The following is an 18468-nucleotide window of genomic DNA, read 5'->3' on the forward strand; positions in this document are numbered from 1 at the left end:
AAAAATTCTGAGCTCTTTCATAAAAAGATTCAGTTAATGTTTCCTTACTTTGAGCTTTATCTTATGAAGAATCATGCAACACAAAGAATGATCATGCAACACAATTGTGAGACTATCCTGCTGTAGCTATAAATAGAATTCAGTGAAAATATATCAAGGTGACTTACTATTTCCTTTCATAGGACTTCTCCACGAGTCTTCTATCACCCTCATCTATTTGAAATACAGACAACCTTTATAGTTCACTAAGAGAAGTTAAAACGCTGCCTTGCCCCGTGCGAGGCTCGAACTCACGACCTTCAGATTATGAAACTGACGCGCTGCCAACTTTGCCAACAATAATTTTTTTCCATATTTCTTTGATATTTTACTTTGTGGGAAATGCCTACTTTGAATTTTTTTACGTTTTTATTAAACTTTTGTTTTTTTTTGGCTTGAGAATTTTTTTTTGCTTTTGTTGAAGCAGTGATTGGTAGTTGACGTATAAGATGCCAAATAACTGTGCAAGGTGCGTATAATTCTATAATTGCGCTGCGGTGGCCCCTAACAACTGATGTTTACATGCATTTTATGTAAGTAGTTTTATACTTTATACTATTATAATAATCTATATCTATAATATCAGCACCAAATAGGCTAGCATATTTTGATGGGGCCTCTGAATAAATTTTAGGTGTTTTCCCCCCTTAAGTAAGAGCTCCATATTCTCCTTTATCAGCCTACATGAGCCATAAAAGCCAAATAAATCACATATGATACAAAACATAAAACACAAACTTTTTAAAATTATTTTTGTAACTAAAGGTTCAATAAACTGTTTGTTACATTTAAAAAAAAATAGATGACTGACTTTTTTTATATGTCAGACTTTACAGGCATTAAACTGGTGAATATGTATTATTTTAAGTATTTACAGAATGGTGCTCCATTATGCTCAATGGCTAAAGGCCAACAAAAACAAAACTCAATCTCCCATGATGCCGTGCGTTTCCTCCGCTATCTCGCGCCTTTCCATCTTGTTCCTCCCGAGAGCTCAGCGCCGTAGTTGTTGTTGTGGTATGTAATAATGGCGGCAGCAGGAGGCGGATTACCAGCCTCGGCTGTTGTAGCGACCATAAACACCTCCGCCACCGTTCGCTGCCGTTTCCCAGGTCGGCCATGGATGTCTCGGAGCCTGTTGAAGACGGAGAAGCGCTCTCATGTCGGTCGGGTGAGTGCTGAGGATGGAAAAGGGCCGAGGCCCGTCGACGTTAGAGCTACGCTGAGAGAGGATCCGTCACTGTCGCGCTTGCTCGGGCTGGCAGAGAAACACAGGCGCCAGCGCGAAGCGGGATTCTGCACGAGCGGGAGCGATGAGGTGAGCGCTTCGCCTAGTGAAATACAGTAACGTTACTAATGCGCAGCAAGTGCATCATCAGCATGTCGCTGAGTTGCTGGTGTCCGTTCCTGCAGAGATGCAGCCGCCTGATCATAGTTTCACCGTCGTGAGTTTTAGAGATTACAGAGATGGAGCTTCTGTAAAGCATTTAAAGAGACGCCAGTCATATTGTGGGCTTTTGCCGGACTGTCGAGCTCTCATTGCGGGTGTTTAACTCTGGAAGGCGGTGTTGCCGTGGCCAGTGGGATTGTTTGTGGGTCAGTGACAGCGTGGTGTCCACTGATTAGTTTTAAGGGAGTTTGTGTAAAGTTATCGGCTTTGGGATTTAATGCCAGTGTTGTTGACAGGTCTGTTTTTCTTAATAGTTAATAGACGCTACGTATTTAGTTCAAACGTTTGGGAGGCGTGGCGTGCATCCGGTATATGATACACCTATAGTTTATGCATTCTGTTAATAATCGTCTTTGAATTATTAAAATGTCTTGTTTCTAAAAATCCTAGATCCGTTTGTACAGCGTCAGGTAGCAGTGTTTATAAACAAATTCACCGCTTTAATTCAAAATTAACAAATTTTGTTAACCAGACACAATTGGTTAGAAGTGCAGTTCATTTTCATTCAGCAAAACTTTCTAAAGTACAATCAATTCAAAGCTGAACCAGCACAGAGCTCATGTTGAGCTTTGATATCACACCTTGTAGACTGATGCAATCCGAATATGTGCTTTGAAATTCTGAACTATCTGCAATGAGAGGACTATCCAGCATTATTCTTTCGTGAAAGGACAGTTGCACTTTATGGGGATATGAAAAACTGAACTTGATTCCTTTTGACCCATGAGCAGTTGTAAGTAGCATTGCATTAGATTGATTTATAGTAGGAGATGCTGACATGCATTGATGTTTCTCTGTGTGGACATTTTTTTCTTGAGGGTGTTTGAGAAAGACCGAGATTAGATTAGCTCGAAGACTTAAAGATTCTGTTTTTAGTTTGAGTTGTATTTTGGAAATAATAATTTCAAAGTTTGCTGATGTTATGAAGTTGTTACTAATGTGAAGCTGACACTCTCTTGCACTTACTTGGGAGCAGCTCTGCACGTTTCTTAAAAGTCCTAGCATTAGACATGAGCACAGAGGTTTATTTGTAACACTGTCTGTGATCATTTCACACCGACCTTCATGGTTCATTTCAGCATGAATTCTTTTGTATCACTTTATAATGGTGGATCCTGAATTAACAATGTTCATGCAAAAAAAAAAAGGTAATTTGCAAATAAATAAAATGCTGTTACTGGCCATTATATAATTATTAATTTAATTAAATAATGCAAAAGAGTTTCATGGCCTTATAAGTGGTAAATGTTTCTCATTTAACCTGCCTTTAACAGCTAAAATGATCATAGGTCAGTTAGGCATGAGCCGGTATGATAACCTTAAGCAAAAATATCACGGTTTCACGCTATCACAGTATTGTCATTACAGCTCTAAAATGTGTTATTTTTAAATGACTGGATAAAAAAAAAAAAACTTTTCCCCGCTGAACACAATATATTTAGTTTTTGAGCAACATACAGAATATTAGGAGCAGTAGAATTTGTTTATTTTTATTTTTTATTTCTTTCCTAAAAAGAAGAAAAATAAAGACAGACATCTTTATTTAACCTGAATCTGTAATTACAGTTATTTAATTTTGGTTATATAATTCATATACATATCATTTATATCATTTCATATCATTTAGTTATATAATCATGGAAACTTTAGTCTTTGTTGAATATTTGTTCTGTATAATACCAGTGTTATCAATCAAGCAGGGGTTTTGTAGTGCTGCCATCTGTCATTGTACTCCGCAGCAGTGAGTAATAGAATGGACTGCAAACATTCGTTGAACTGCTATTGGATTAGCCAGGGTAGAGAAAGGGAAAATTGTGTAAATAATCTGAATGTCCTATTTCTACATATTTGAATTTCATTTGATGTTAAATTATTAAAATACATTAAAGGTCTGCATGTGGTTTTGTGGTGTTACATTTTATCCATCGTTCTTTCTCAGGAGGGAGACTTCACAGGCTTTAAAGTGGATGGTCAATGTTCCTCGCGTTCTGGACAAAGCTCATCAAGTGAGTGTTTTAGTTGTTTCCATGTCTTAAGCATTTTGATGGTGTGTAAACCATAACAGCAATTTGGGCTTAGATGTTCTATGTGCTGTTTTTTATATTAAACTTGGTCATTCAAGCCAAAATGTATCTACTAAAGAAAAGTGTTTTTCTTGTACTCTCCCTTTTAAGGTTTAGTTAGTGCTACTTAGGGTTGGGTATCGTTTGAATTTTATCAGTAGAGTGGGGGAACTATGACGTCACTTTGTAGGCCAATCGGTAGGCCTGTCACGATAACAACTTTTTGTTGTGCGATATAGGCTATTGCCCCAGAAATAATCGCGATTAAATAAATCGCAATATATTGCAATTTATTACCTTTTTCCAACTTCAAATTAGGCCTATGTCCCCAAATGAAAACTTTGGCAACATCTGTTTTAACTAAAAATAAACATTTCTCAGTTTGTTTATGTCACTTCAATTTTATTGTTGCAGTGCAAAATGGGATTGGCAAGCAAACAAACTGATCAACACTTTCATGAAAACCTGTCATAAATGTTGTGACCTGGCAAACTCAACTATTTGTATTAGTCTAGTCTAGTCTACCTTACTTAAATCTAAACAGGTATGCACTGCTGTGCTACTACAGGTATTTAGAAAAATGCTTGAACTTGTACAAAAAAGTTCACAACCCTTCAGCAATTGGGGCATTTGAAAATAAATTACTGTTAAATTTAAAATAAATAAAACAGTCTTACATTACAATAAAAATGTTACATTAAATTAGACATAACATGTACTCTTAAAGTAAACAATGTCCTACAACAGGTATACTATGCACTGCTGTGCTCTTAGAATATTTTACTTTAATTTATTCCATGGTCTGTTGGAATTCTTGATTCTGATTGGCTGGCAGATATGCATTAAAACCGTTTAATGCACAGGTAGTTCCAAGTCAGTTTAATTACAGTTCTATATTAGGCCCTGTCCACACGAACGTGGTTATTTTTAAAACCGCAGCTTTTACTGAGCTGTTTGGCCGTTCGTCCACACGCAAACGCAGCACCAGGTCACTGAAACCGAACATTTTTGAAAACGCCTGCCAGGGTGAAGATTTTAAAAAACTCCGGTTGCAGTGTTATCGTGTAGACAGCGAAACCGGAGTTTTTGGCTTGTGACGTCGGAGCCTGTGCTGTTATCTCCGCCTACTAGAAACTTTTTCAGGCTTCTGATTGGCCAACATGGCTTTACTGTTGAGATTATATCGCCACCTGTTGGTTTGGCATGCTCTTGACTGCTTCATAGCATGCGTTTGCATTTTCATGTGGACAGAGATTTTTTTTTAAACGGAAGAAGGAAAAACTCAGTTTATAAAAATACCCGTTTACGTGTGGACATGGCCTTAATGCGCTGCTGTTTTATTGACACTCACAAACGCACACACACATCACTTGCACAGAGGTCCCGCTGCGCACACAGAAATGTTCAGGAGTAGGCCAACATAAACTTGTCAACGCTGCTTGAGGTAAAATCTGTTTAAGTAATTAAACTCACAACTTCATTGTTTGTAGAGAGAGATGCACAAACGCAGGTAATTCACACACAACTGTCATCTTTTTCTCTTTCTCGAACAAATGATCGATAATTAATTCAAATAAATGTTATAATTCTGTAATTCTATAATTCCGTAACTGACGAAAATAACCGTAATTTTGACCCATTCGGTCAAATATTGCGCTGCAAAGAGCAATACTAGTTTTAACTTGTCTATAACTTGGCAAATGACCATGGAATAAGCGGGATAATCAACGGCTTGCTGTGCATTTTAGAAAAAAACTCAACACCACCATCTAGTGGAATGTAAAGAAATTGATTTTATTATTCTACCAAATGGACCCTTTTCACAAGACTGCGATGATGCGTTTAACAGTCATCAGTCTCTCTCAATTTTTTTCCTTTTATTGAAAGTCACGAAAACACTATCGTGGAGTTTTTCTTTTGCTATTTGAGCAAATGGGAATGCAAAAAATATATTTGTGGTACTCTCCCATTCACTGCTCTTCAAGTTAACCCAACTATGACGACTTCCGCTGCTAAAAAATCAATGAAATGTGAAAAGGGTCCATAGTACAATAAAAGATTGATACTTGGCGTCCGTGTATCGATACAGTATTGCCGTGGAAAAAATAGCGATATTATGCAGTAACGATTTTCCCCCCACCCCTAGTAGTTCATACTTGCACGTTTTGTCCATCAAGATAATCTTCACAAAATAATATAACTTTTATGAATGTTGAAGCCTAAATACCAGCGCCAGAACTAAAAAGCTAAACTAAAGCCCTATTCGCACGGGATTAGTATTATCTGGGGACCTTGTGTGATTTTGAAATTACCCCCCCACATCTGAATTTCGTGTGGTGCATTCGCATGGGATTAGCGAAGCCTGTGATTTTACTCAAATTTACTGACTTATCTCCCAGGTACAATGTCAAGGCTTTGAGAGTCCCGTTCTATGGTTAGATGGATTTAAAAAAAAGAAACTAATATAGTTTTGTGCGCTGTGTCATTTACATTTCACCAGGTTAAAATAATATCTCAAGCTTTATGCTTGATTTATTTGTAACACATTAACCTCAAAACCTTTTCAGCTTTCTCTTTCTGCAAATTGTATGGTGTAGCGATATGATGACAGTCAAGCTTTATGCTTGATTTATTTGTAACACATTAACCTCAAAACATTTTCAGCTTTCTCTTTCTGCAAATTGTATGGTGTAGCGATATGACAGCACCCAAAATACTATCAAACACTCCAACGCAGCTCCATTCTTCGCGAAAGATGGATAAAAAGGCGCACAGGAAACAAAAACCTTGAAAAATGATATACGACCTGCCAAATCCAGGCCAAATCACAGAGATGTCGATTCGCACGGGACTGATATTATCACAGGACCTCGGTGTTAGGTGAAATATGGTAGGTCATTTGCGGGGGAATTTTTACTTTACAAATTACAGACATGGCCGATTCGCACGGGATCACAGACAACCTCCGCAATTATTACAAATGACTGGATGTCACCAGGTAATACTAATCCCGTGCGAATAGGGCTTTAAGCTGTAAACGAAATACACCACGTCGCTCGCCTTCAACGTCACCACCACCATGCTTCCAACAACGTTTAAAATTATTTTTAGAATTTTAACCCACGTTACATGAATAAATACAAAACTAGAACCAAACTAAAACTGAAATGAAACAAATGAATAATAAATAAGTTGTGAATAAATGAAATAATCATAACTAAAGCACATATGAAAGCACGTATTTCTGTACATTTTGAAATTCATTAAAAGTCTATAAATCCTTGATTAATATGAATATTTTAATTAAAAAACGTGTCTCCATGTAGTATTCAATAAAATTCTAGTCCATTGAATCTATTAAATAACAGCAGGTTGAGAAAGTTTTTGGATATGGTAAGATTACATTTATTTTAGTCAATAAAGTACCACATTTCAGCTGTCATTTTTTTAGGGTGGTTACACAGAATGTTATTTTATCCTTGCTTCTAGAAAATCCTCAATGTTTCTGCTTTCTAACAGCTTCATGTAGCCGTAAACATTTAAATGCACTATGCATCATTAAAGCTTCACTTTCACTGTGACCACGTAAAGCCGGTAACTGTGGTGTTTACATGGAATAATCATATGAGTTTACCTTATGGTACGAACCCAGAGGCATCACTAGTAAACATGATATAAAACAAGCATCTTCCATCAAAGACTTTGTGGTTGCATTTTGGGGCAAATCAAAAAACATTGTTGAGCAACAATATAAAATGCGGGAAACTATTAATTGGTTATTCTACATTTAATTGTACTAATTATACTATAATTGGAAAATACTATAAAACAACTTGTTAGCAACAGTCTTTTTCAAGTAACGTAACCGTTTAAAAAAAATCACGAGTGGGGTGTAACCGGTGTGTTTTATGTCGTAGAATAAAACGCGAAAGTATTTTGAGCTTGTGTTAACCACGGACCTTATTTTAGGGGATTTAATCAAACTCCCATTCAAAAAACCCATTGACGATGGAACCGGAAGTGCTAAAATGCTAACTCTCTTCCGGGTTTTTGCCTACAAAGTGACGTCATAATTCCCCCAGTCTATTCCGATTCTGCTTATTGATTCCGATTCTCATCGAATCTCTGTTTCGATTCCAGTGTGGTTAAAAGTCAAACATTTAGATATCAAACATATTTATTCTGTCTCTTTTTGCAAAACATTTAGTTGCAGTTAAATACCATGAATAAAAATCAGCATGTTACATAAAAACTGGACTTATTTAAGAGCTGTTTGGTGCAAAATGGAGCTGTATGATTCTAGATAAATTTAGTTTTTTGTTTTGTTTTGTTTTTTAATAGAGGTTATGGTTCTCACACTTCTGAAGAAAAAAACATTACACAACTAAACAAAATAACATGTAATTTATGAATGATTCAATGACTAAATGAACGAATCTCTTGAATGAATTATAAATTTTTACCAGTCACTTTTCGTTACCTACCGGCATAACAACGTAATTGATAAATCTTCAATTTGAAGCATCAAATTACTTTCAAAAGGTGATTTACTCTATTTTGATCGCTACTAGGGATGTCAACGATTAATCGACGTTTGATTAAATGTCGATAAGAGATGTAATCCATTAAAACTATCGATGGTTAATTAAGCAATTTAATTTTGGGTGCGTGCGGCTCATACGCAAACGTGCAAGCGGCTATGGGTGACAGGGGTGGATCTTTTGCAAAAATAATGCACTAATGTACAAATTACGCTTTTAATGTGATCCAGACTTTAAAAGTACATTCAAATAGAAACAATGCAAAGTCCTTCAACGTGGAAAGCAATAGACATTTAATAACTAAGTCATGTTTAATTACAATTTCCTCAGATAATTGTTTCATATCGGGCTCTGCTTTTTGACAGGGCTGTGGGACACAAGCAGGACAGAGCCCATCTCTATTCTCATATCTTCATGTTTTCTCAGAATATTCCAAAGCAAATGACACCATTTGTAAATGGTCAGAAAAGCTAATTATATATCTCTCTACTCATGTATGAATGAAAGAATAAATGAGGGATTTATACAGCACTTTGTGTATTGCTGTACACCCAAAGTGCTTTACAATCATGCACCGCTCATGCTCAACGAAAAGCAAAGTCTGCTCAAATAACGGGCTGACAGGACATTTCTATGTACAGGTGCATCTCAGTAAATTAGAATGTCATGGAAAAGTTCATTTATTTCAGTAATTCAACTCAAATTGTGAAACTCGTGTATTAAATAAATTCAATGCACACAGACTGAAGTAGTTTAAGTCTTTGGTTCTTTTAATTGTGATGATTTTGGCTCACATTTAACAAAAACCCACCAATTCACTATCTCAACAAATTAGAATACTTCATAAGACCAATAAAAAAACATTTTTAGTGAATTGTTGGCCTTCTGGAAAGTATGTTCATTTACTGTACATGTACTCAATACTTGGTAGGGCCTCCTTTTGCTTTAATTACTGCCTCAATTCGGCGTGGCATGGAGGTGATCAGTTTGTGGCACTGCTGAGGTGGTATGGAAGCCCAGGTTTTTTTGACAGTGGCCTTCAGCTCATCTGCATTTTTTGGTCTCTTGTTTCTCATTTTCCTCTTGACAATACCCCATACATTCTCTATGGGGTTCAGGTCTGGTAAGTTTGCTGGCCAGTCAAGCACACCAACACCATGATCATTTAACCAACTTTTGGTGCTTTTGGAAGTGTGGGCAGGTGCCAAATCCTGCTGGAAAATGAAATCAGCATCTTCAAAAAAACTGGTCAGCAGAAGGAAGCATGAAGTGCGCGCTATGCTCTGCTCACATGCTCTGATAATAATAGCTTTGTAGGTCTATACATTATTTTGATAATTAAAAAAAACTTGGTTACATCAGATTCTGTTGCATAGAACTGAATAAAGATAATATATAGTGATATTTAATGTTAATATTTTTTGTCCAATTTTGTGTTCAATGAAAGTATGGTAATTTTTTGGCATGTTTTTTTAAATTCAGTAAATGAAAAGTATGAAAACATTTTACGCCAGTTAAGTAAAGCAAAAAAGTATGTTTATAATTGGGTGTGTAGATTCAATTAATAGAAGAAAAATACAAAAAGCAAAGGCAAAAAATCCGCACACCAAATGAAATGCAAAGTTCAAGGTCCTTTGAACAGGAGTTTATTCCTGAAGATTTGCATAGAGGTGACAAGTGCACAATTTTTTTTAATTCAGTATCATTAAAATTATTGAATTAAATTTAAAAAGTCTTACAAAGGTTTTCGGCCAAGTGCATCCAGAAATTTCGGTTTTGGCCGGAATTTTAATTTAATAAAAAAAAAAAAAAGAGCAAGATGTGCACATAGGAATCGATAGGCGAAATAAAAATTTTAATTTTACAACAAGTATTCGATTCCTGACCTTAAGTATCTGATTCAAAATTGGAATCGATTTTCGATTCCCAATCCTAGATAGTCATCACTATTTTATTGTACAAAATGTCAGTTTTTCTCTGATATTTGTGTTTTTCTCCATTTATTGGTCAATGTTGGAAGTTTAGCGGCTAATTGGCTATATAATTGTGCATTAATTTATGCATATTTTTACATTAAGAATACCTACACCTAATGTTTATCTTTAGTAACAGTATTAATTTAAATAGCACTATTAAATGTGATCTTTAGCAGATCGTAAAATGAAAATTCATCTTTTCATACATAGTGTTGTTATGCCTTAATTCTATTTTTAGCAGTTTTATAATATAATTAAATATTAAATATACAATAAAATATTTTAACAAGAGTTTAGAATTTTAATTGAAATATTTAAATAATTATCTATTTATCATCATTTGCCAAAAGTTTGATATCGATGCATCCCTAATTGAGAATAATTAATTCAGTAAAATGCCCACTTACATCCCTATGCTGACCTTTAATTTTTTTTTGTTTGAAGTAGGGCTGCACGATAAATCGGTATGCGATATTTAATGCGCATCTTGTCAGAAAGCCGGTTCTGTAATCAGCGGTAAATCTCCATCACGTGCGTGCTTTCAGAAGGGACAGCCATGATTAATCACATGGTTGACGCTCTCTTGCCTGTATTTCTAGGTTTATTGTGTTTATTAAAAATAACATGTTTTAATACATTTTTTGTCAATCTCTTTTCTAAAGGCAGTCCCCTTAAACTGGCATCCTCACAGGTGAAGCCACCTTTGGTGAAAGGCAAAAGATTTTCCAGAACTGACCAAAATTCTGTGAGGCCCAAAATGGTTATTAAAATGACAGCCAAAAAAGTGACCAAAAAAGTAACGGAACAGGCACAAAGGCCATCTGTGGATAAAGGTGGACAATTGAAACAGGGCAGCTCAAGTAAGAGAAATGGCAGGGTACTCAGGAACCAGAGAGAGGGAACATGTGTCTCCTCAAAGACAGAAAATGATGTAAATGTGGATGGGGCTTTTGAAGAGGAGGAGATCACTAGAAGGTCAAAGAAGTGCAGTTCCATTGCAGTAGACAGACGGACGAGGCAGGGCAAATTAGTGTGGACTTTAACACTGGTTAAAGGTAAAGAGCGAGCCTCCAGAGTTAGAGACACCCAAGACCAAAGAGCTTCAACAGAATATGCTAAGACCAACAGGAACAAGACAGAGGAAATGGCTGGTAGTGATCAGGCACGTGCTGTATCCTCAAAACCAATGGCCAAACAGAGAAGGGGCAGAAGGACAGACGCAAACGAGGAGCCTCTTGAATCTCTTGGTGGAGATGCAGGAGTGTCTTTTAGCGACAGTTTAAGTTCTTCCCAAAAGAATCCTTTTGTAAGGCAACGAAGGTTACTGCAACAGGAGGTGCGCTGCAAAGTACCTGACAGTCAAGGACAGGCCTCTAACATGCCAAGAAAGAGACAGCGACTTGCCCTAGAGACAGACTCCACACATGTGCGGCAGCCGGTGGAAGGACAGGAACAGACACTTGGAGAGATTGAGCAATCCAACTCTGGAGGCCAAGCTAAACAGCCTAAACACTCCACCAGACCAATTGTTAGTGCTAGATCTTCTCGGGTCATCAAGGTCCCAAAGAGGTTCATGGATGATGAGCGCATGTCTGCACTCCCAGAACGAGGGTCCCCGAAGAAACCATCTCTTACTGAGATCACGATGGTTCTCGGTAAACCGAATGTTGAGCTCCAAAGCCTTGATTCTGGAAGCAAGCTGAAGACCGCACAGGAACCGCTGATCCTAAACGATGAAAAACGTGTTTCGGAAAAGGTGCAATCTCAGGGCGTCAGACCCATTTTGAGTTCCTCTAGGCTCTCTGGTGGTCCTCGTGGGAGGTGTGGGAGACTCGGCCAATCCACGGACCACTATAAGGTATACTGGAAGTTGAAGAAGCTCACAGCATGCCTGGCAAAACGAAGGATGCAGCAGAATGCTAGTGCAAGCTCCAAGCTAACAGAGGTTGGTGCTGAGGGAGAGACCCATGATGTGGAAAGAAGAAAGTCTGATCTCAAATTGCAGGACATGTATTCTCCAGGGGTGGTACCAAAAGTAGCCATTCATGTTGGGGAGCATTCAGATCAAACGTCACCTTCATCTTTGGTGAAAGGCCCTGCTAAAAAGAACGGTAGGGTTTTTACTGTCATGTTTGAGTATTAGGCCACAAATAATAATAATAATAATACTTAACCTTACTTGTATACCACCTTTTATACAAGGAATGCAGCTCAAAGTGCTTTACAGTAAAAAAACAAAAAAAAGTTACAATAAGCACCAAGTACTTGACATGCAAACAAGTAAAAATGCCATAATTAACCAGATTAAAGATGAAATCCACTTTATAACCTTAATAAAAGCAACAACAACAAAAAAACGCTCCCAAGTGTTTTGGTTTGTTCTTTTCTCCTAATCCTGAGGTAATTTATTCCTTCAGTAGAGACTACCAACCTTGAAGCCACCACTGAAATGACTGCACAAAATGCCAAGATGATGGTGGAGCAAGGTGGAAACACCCAAAGAATGAGTATTTCCGGTGCCAATAAGAGGATGTTCCACCTGCTGAAGAGAGCCAGAGTCCAACTGATTAAAATTGACCAGCAGAAACAGCTCAAATCGGCTCAGGTCAGAATGCAAACAGTGCTTTGTTGCATTTATATAAGTCACTATGTATCTGACAAGTTCTGATAGTACTCATAAGCTGGGTGACTTAAGACTGGGTTTATTTTAATAGACTTATTCAAGGATCATTCAAACGTTGGGGGTCAGTACAAATTTTTTTTATTTAAAAAATGGTGCTTTTTTTTTGTTGGCAAAGATGCATAAAATTTATCAAGTGACAGTATAAACATTTATAATGTTACAAAAGATTTCTCTTTCAAATAAATGTTGTTCTCGTTCTATTCATCAAAGAATCCTGAAAAAAATGTATCACAGTATCCACAAAAATATTAAGTAGCACAACAGTTTTCAACATTGATAATAATAACAAATGTTTCCTGAGCACCAGAGCAACATATTAAAATGATTTCCGAAGGATCATGTGACACTGAGGACTGGAGTAATTATGCTGAAAATTCAGCCATCAAATTGTCATCAAAGGAAAAAAATTACATTTTGAAATGTATTCAGAAGTTGTAATACTTTACAATATCACTGTAAAAAGGCATCTTTACAATTATTTTTTTTGATCAAATAAATGCAGCCTTGGTGAGCATAAGAGACTTAGATTTTAAAAAATCTTATTGACCCAAAACTTTAAAAAAAAAAAAAAAATCTTGTTGACCCCAAACTTTTTTTTGTCATTTTAAGAATGTTTTTTTCTTCTGAATTAGATTTTGATAAACATATTATATAAGTCTTTTGTATCTTAGTGAATGCCACAGTACTCTGTATAATTATACTTACGATAGTGTTTATGCTCTGCAGCTTCTGTGTGGCTCTGTGAGAGTAAGAGATGGATCAGCAGCAGTCATGCAGAGAGGCAGAAAGAAGGGGAAGAGAGCAGTACCAGCTAACCTAGAGGGCATTCCACAGGTATGCTTGAATACAAAATATTGCTCTGCAGCTTTTTTGTTGGATCGTAAGTTACCGTTATGCCCTTTTAACTCCATAGGAGCAATTGATTGGTGGTCCGCGTATAAAGCATGTGTGTCGAGCAGCAGCAGTGGCACTGGGACAACCACGCGCCATGGTTACCGACGACATTCCAAGGCTCAGCGCCCTTCCTCTGCATGAGAGAGAGGGGATCACTGCTTCACCTGCCGAAGAGGGTACACACCTCTCCTTTCCTCATTCTGTCCGCATCCATTATAAGTGACAGTTGCTCATGGAGACATCTGGGCTCTTTTGACCTGGAAATTGTATATTTTTATGTACAGTGCAATTGTAATATATGTTCAAGTAATTTGTTTACGTGGGCATAAAATGTATGAATTCCTTTAAGGCTTTGTAAACAAATTGTATACAGGGTAGAATGATTTTTTTTTTAAATATAATGATAAATATAACAGTTAAATGCAAATATTGTAAATACAGATATTCTATTATAAATATTTATAATAAATATTCTAGATAATAAATATTAGGGCTGGGTAAAAAATATTGATTTCTCGATTTTAATCGATTCTCATTTTTACAAAATGATTCTTAAATCCGAAGAATCAATTAGTCTAGCCTGTTTTCAGTTAATGAAGGTAACATTATAGTGTGCTTCCCATCCAATAAATCGCAATAAGCTTTGTGCTTTATTACTTTTGAAATGAAACAAAGTCCCAGATTTCAAAGTCTGTCCATTTTATTGCAGTATCCAAACAATAAATGCCATTTTGGTGCTGTTTAATGTGGAGTGACAGATCACTGTAGCGCCTCAGTTCAAGAGAAGCGGCAGCGCGAAGCGCATGTGAACTGATCATCTCCTCTGCTTTAATACGGTTCAGCACGAAATAAACATGAATGAACATCTGAAGGCATGTTAAAGGAGACATATTATGCCCCTTTTTACAATATGTAATATAAGTCTCTGGTGTCCCCAGAATGTGTCTGTGAAGTTTCAGCTCAAAATACCCCACTGATCATTTATTATATCATTTTGAAAATGCCTATTTTGAGTGGAAGCAGAAACACGCTGTTTTTCGTGCGTTGTCTCTTTAAATGCAAATGAGCTGCTGCTCCCCGCCCCCTTTTCCAGAATAGAGCTGCGCAATTAAAGCTCGTTCCTGCTAAAAAACATCTGTTTTGGTTCTGATTATCATGTTTATCTCGCTGAAATCATGCGTTTTAAACCATATTAGTTTAAACTTCTGATATACAGTTTTCTGAGTGCACACGTACAGAAAGTGGCTGTCACAGCATGTGAGTACTAAACTAAGTTCTCATTCACACAAAAGTTTACGTTAAAAACACACGAGTTACAAAAACAGTCGGTTATGTCTGTGAAGGTAAACAGCTGGGAAATAAATCGCATGTTTATTTTAGATCTGTGTGGCAGCAGCAATATACAGTAAATTAATCAATAAATCCACTGCTTTTGTCTCCTCTGAGGCTGGGAATCTAAACAGTGTTCTGTGCTCGTCTGTGCAGCCAAAGACAGAACAGTTAGCATGTTTTGCTCGAACTTTCGCCATGGCATTAGAGCTGGTACACTGTTGTCGCTTGTGAAATCAAAATGATGGCTCCATGGGTGGAAACTTACAGATTAAGGGGCGGTAATATTATAATGAGATCCCATTGCAACGTCACTTGGGGAGAGAAATCAGACGAGCTCGTTTTTTCAGAAGCTTGCAGAAAAAGGCTTACCAAAACAAAGTTACTGGGTTAATCTTTTTCACGTTTCCTTGGTTGGTAGATGCACCGGGGACCTGATTATAGCACTTAAAACCTGGAAAAGTCAGATTTTCATGATATGTCACCTTGTCTCATGTAATCGCTCAATCAGTGTTTCAACCGCGCAAAGACGTCAATATAATAGCTTGTAAACAATGTCATGTAATGTCACATTTACCTCAGAAAAAACATATTTGGTGACCATAAAGGTTAGTCAGCAAGAAAAATGAACTCTAGAGTGGAGCATTTTGCTAAATATATGCACCATATAACATATTATAATTTTTACTGTTCTTGAATGTTTTATGTTTGAATAAATTTGGCAAAGTTTTCATATGACAGCCACCAATTGTTTATATATAAAAAAATTTGGAGTAGAAATATAATTATGTAATTGTAACTTTATTATAAAACTTAATTGAGTGCAATTTAAGTGTTTGTATACAAATCAGTTAACCTTCAGTATTATAGTAATGTAGTACCAACTGACTCGCATGTATATTTTACAGCATTAGTTGAGAGTTTTTGTCCTTGAGAAAATTTGGCATATACTATACCTGATATATATCCAAAATAATTGATATTGAATCGAATTGGAAATCAAATCGCAAGCTTGTGGAACAAAATCCAATCGAATCGTGAAATTTGTGTCAAAACCCAGCCCTAATAAATATTATAAAATCTAAAAATATTTATTTTTTACTTAATGTACAATTCCTAAAAAATATCTCTCTTTTTGGACCACTTTCCATTATTGCGTTATTATTATTATTGCCCACCTGCATAGTATGTTTAGTATTATTACTATTATTATTAATTTAATTTAGTATAGTTACTTGCAATAATGTAATTCTGCATTAAACTCTTAACTTGATATTTTGTGTAGCAGAAATGTTCTCATCCTTTTTGGATCTGCTAGCATGTAATGTACAAAGGTTTTGTAATTAAATGTGATTAATTAATTAAAACATTAAATGTAAGTAAATGTGAAAATAAAATTATCCTTGAGCGTGTTGCATTCATAATACACAACACATGCAAACTGCATTGTGGACTGTATTCAGAACACCACCTAAGATTACTTGAGGTTGTTTGAAGAGCTCACATAATGCACCACTGCACAAAAACATTAAAATAGAGACACAAAAATCCACAGTTTAAGCTATTTATTTTTCCTTTAATTGAAAAGTTATTTGCCAACATGTGATTGCAAATAAATTGGCAATATGTGATTGCAGTTTAAAGTGCACAATCATTGCAATGTCTCTAATAATTGTGAAATGCCAACTTGTGGTATTTTATCTAGGTAATGTCTCAGAAGGCAGTGTTCACATTATTTTTTCCCAAACCAAACCTTGACATGCCCAAAATGCTCTTATGCTTATGTTAGATGCTTTCTTTTGCCTCTGTCTCCCTTTTCCACCTGCCCCTTCTGGCTCTTCAAGATGTTGCATATCACTCAGAGCCTGAGAGTGAAGAATCTGTTGAGCCGAAGCCGACATTTAGACGCAGGTATGAAAGCACAGCTTTTGGCTGTCGGCTACAACGCTGCATGCGCTGCAAGGGCTGCAGTCGGCTAGAGGACTGCGGGAGGTGTGTTTTCTGTCTGGACAAGCCCAAATTCGGAGGACCCAACAAGAAACGACAGAGCTGTGTGTAAGTGAGCAAATAGTGTTAATTACATGATAGCCAATGGAGTGTAAACCTTTCCCTGCGTTTAAAGGGGGCTCATCATACATGACTTTTTTCCTTTTTGAAAAGTGTTTTCCGATTTGTAGACTTGTTTTTCGAATTTTTTAACAGCCTAAAGAAGTGTGTGCTGATCGAGCGGAACAAAACGAGACGATTTAACAAAGGTATTCTACTTGCCTATTTAAAATTAAAATAATTTTTTAACGATTCATTATTAACCTCTCAGTTGCTACTTGGGAATGCAAAATGTGAAAAAGAAATACATATATATGTATATATATAGATATAAAGTGAATAAAATGTATGCGATTTCAAATATTACAGTTAAAAATACTGGTACCCAACAACATAATAAGCAGACAAAGTTGGCATTAAAGTGCTTGCCTTTTGGTTATGCATGCAGATTTGATCATTTTGTTTGACCACCTCTCTTTGACGCAGTCCAGATGAAGCGGCGCCGGCCATCAGCGGCCGCTGGCATGAACAGCAGCGAAGAAGAAAACGAGGAGGAAGGGGGAGATGATGGAGGAGGACAGGCCCAGTTCAGCCCCACTAGGAGGCAGCCCAGACGACAAGTCACTCCTCAGTCCTACAGAAAACTGCTGGGGTACGACTCCTCTGACACCGAGACACAGAGTGTCAGCTCTGAAAAGACAAAGGCCAGTGGGACCCAAAAGACTCAATTCAGTGGTATGCATTTTGTCAACACTTTAAATGATATATTCACAGGACGGCTCTTTGTTTGTCTTAGGATTGGAGATATGTTGACTTGATCATGTAAAACCAGTGTCTCTGAGACCAAACCAATACTTTGAACTACTTTCTAGAAATTGCTACTTCTGTAACTGCTCCAGAAGAGGCAACAAAGCAGAAACGGCAAGGGCTTTACAGAGCATTTTGGGCCCAACGCAGAAATGATAAGGTATGGTAACTCAACTTGATTTTGCTTATCTCAAAATGGACAAATGTCTGACAGTTAATCAACCTATAAGATATATTTTAGTCAAGGAACGCATGAGTTTGGAGAAAAAAGTCTTAATTCTAATCAATTTTTTTTAAGCTCCAGGTTTGCTGTGGTTGTTTGTAGGGCATCACAAGTTGTCAAAAAATGTTGTTATAATATAATAATAAAAATGTAATAAATACAAAAATAAATGCTCAATGTAAAAATATTAATAATATAATATATTGTTATTGTAATATTCCACTATAAAATAAAATCAAGTATTTTACAGTAGTGTTTGTTTTTTTACAGTACTTGAAAATGACAGTACTGTGGCTTTTTTAATTTCTTAATTTTCACATGTTAAAATAATCTTTAATTAGCTTTTATAGTGGCACTTCTAGCTTTTATTTGGTTGGCGCAAAAGCTTAAAAGATTTGGTTCCCCCCCCCCCCCCAG

General features: G+C 36.6%; 1 protein-coding gene across 2 annotated transcripts in view; it reads left to right on the top strand.

Annotated features, from left to right (window-relative positions):
• The first annotated feature begins 873 nt into the window (after positions 1-873).
• The window catches only part of LOC107665484 (histone-lysine N-methyltransferase 2B-like), a 40141-nt gene continuing 22546 nt past the window's right edge, over positions 874-18468 (top strand). The window contains exons 1-10 of one of the 2 annotated variants that reach the window (XM_016456389.1): positions 874-1357; positions 3429-3495; positions 10732-12180; positions 12487-12674; positions 13479-13586; positions 13666-13822; positions 16820-17030; positions 17178-17230; positions 17508-17756; positions 17894-17988. In XM_016456389.1, the coding sequence (XP_016311875.1) occupies positions 1067-1357; positions 3429-3495; positions 10732-12180; positions 12487-12674; positions 13479-13586; positions 13666-13822; positions 16820-17030; positions 17178-17230; positions 17508-17756; positions 17894-17988 (2868 nt within the window). In that variant the 5' untranslated portion in view covers positions 874-1066. The remainder of the gene's footprint in view (positions 1358-3428; positions 3496-10731; positions 12181-12486; positions 12675-13478; positions 13587-13665; positions 13823-16819; positions 17031-17177; positions 17231-17507; positions 17757-17893; positions 17989-18468) is intronic. The other variant, XM_016456390.1, reaches the window with a different exon arrangement.

This window comes from Sinocyclocheilus anshuiensis, unplaced genomic scaffold (assembly GCF_001515605.1).
Source record: "Sinocyclocheilus anshuiensis isolate Anshui unplaced genomic scaffold, SAMN03320099.WGS_v1.1 scaffold904, whole genome shotgun sequence".
NCBI lineage: Eukaryota > Metazoa > Chordata > Actinopteri > Cypriniformes > Cyprinidae > Sinocyclocheilus > Sinocyclocheilus anshuiensis.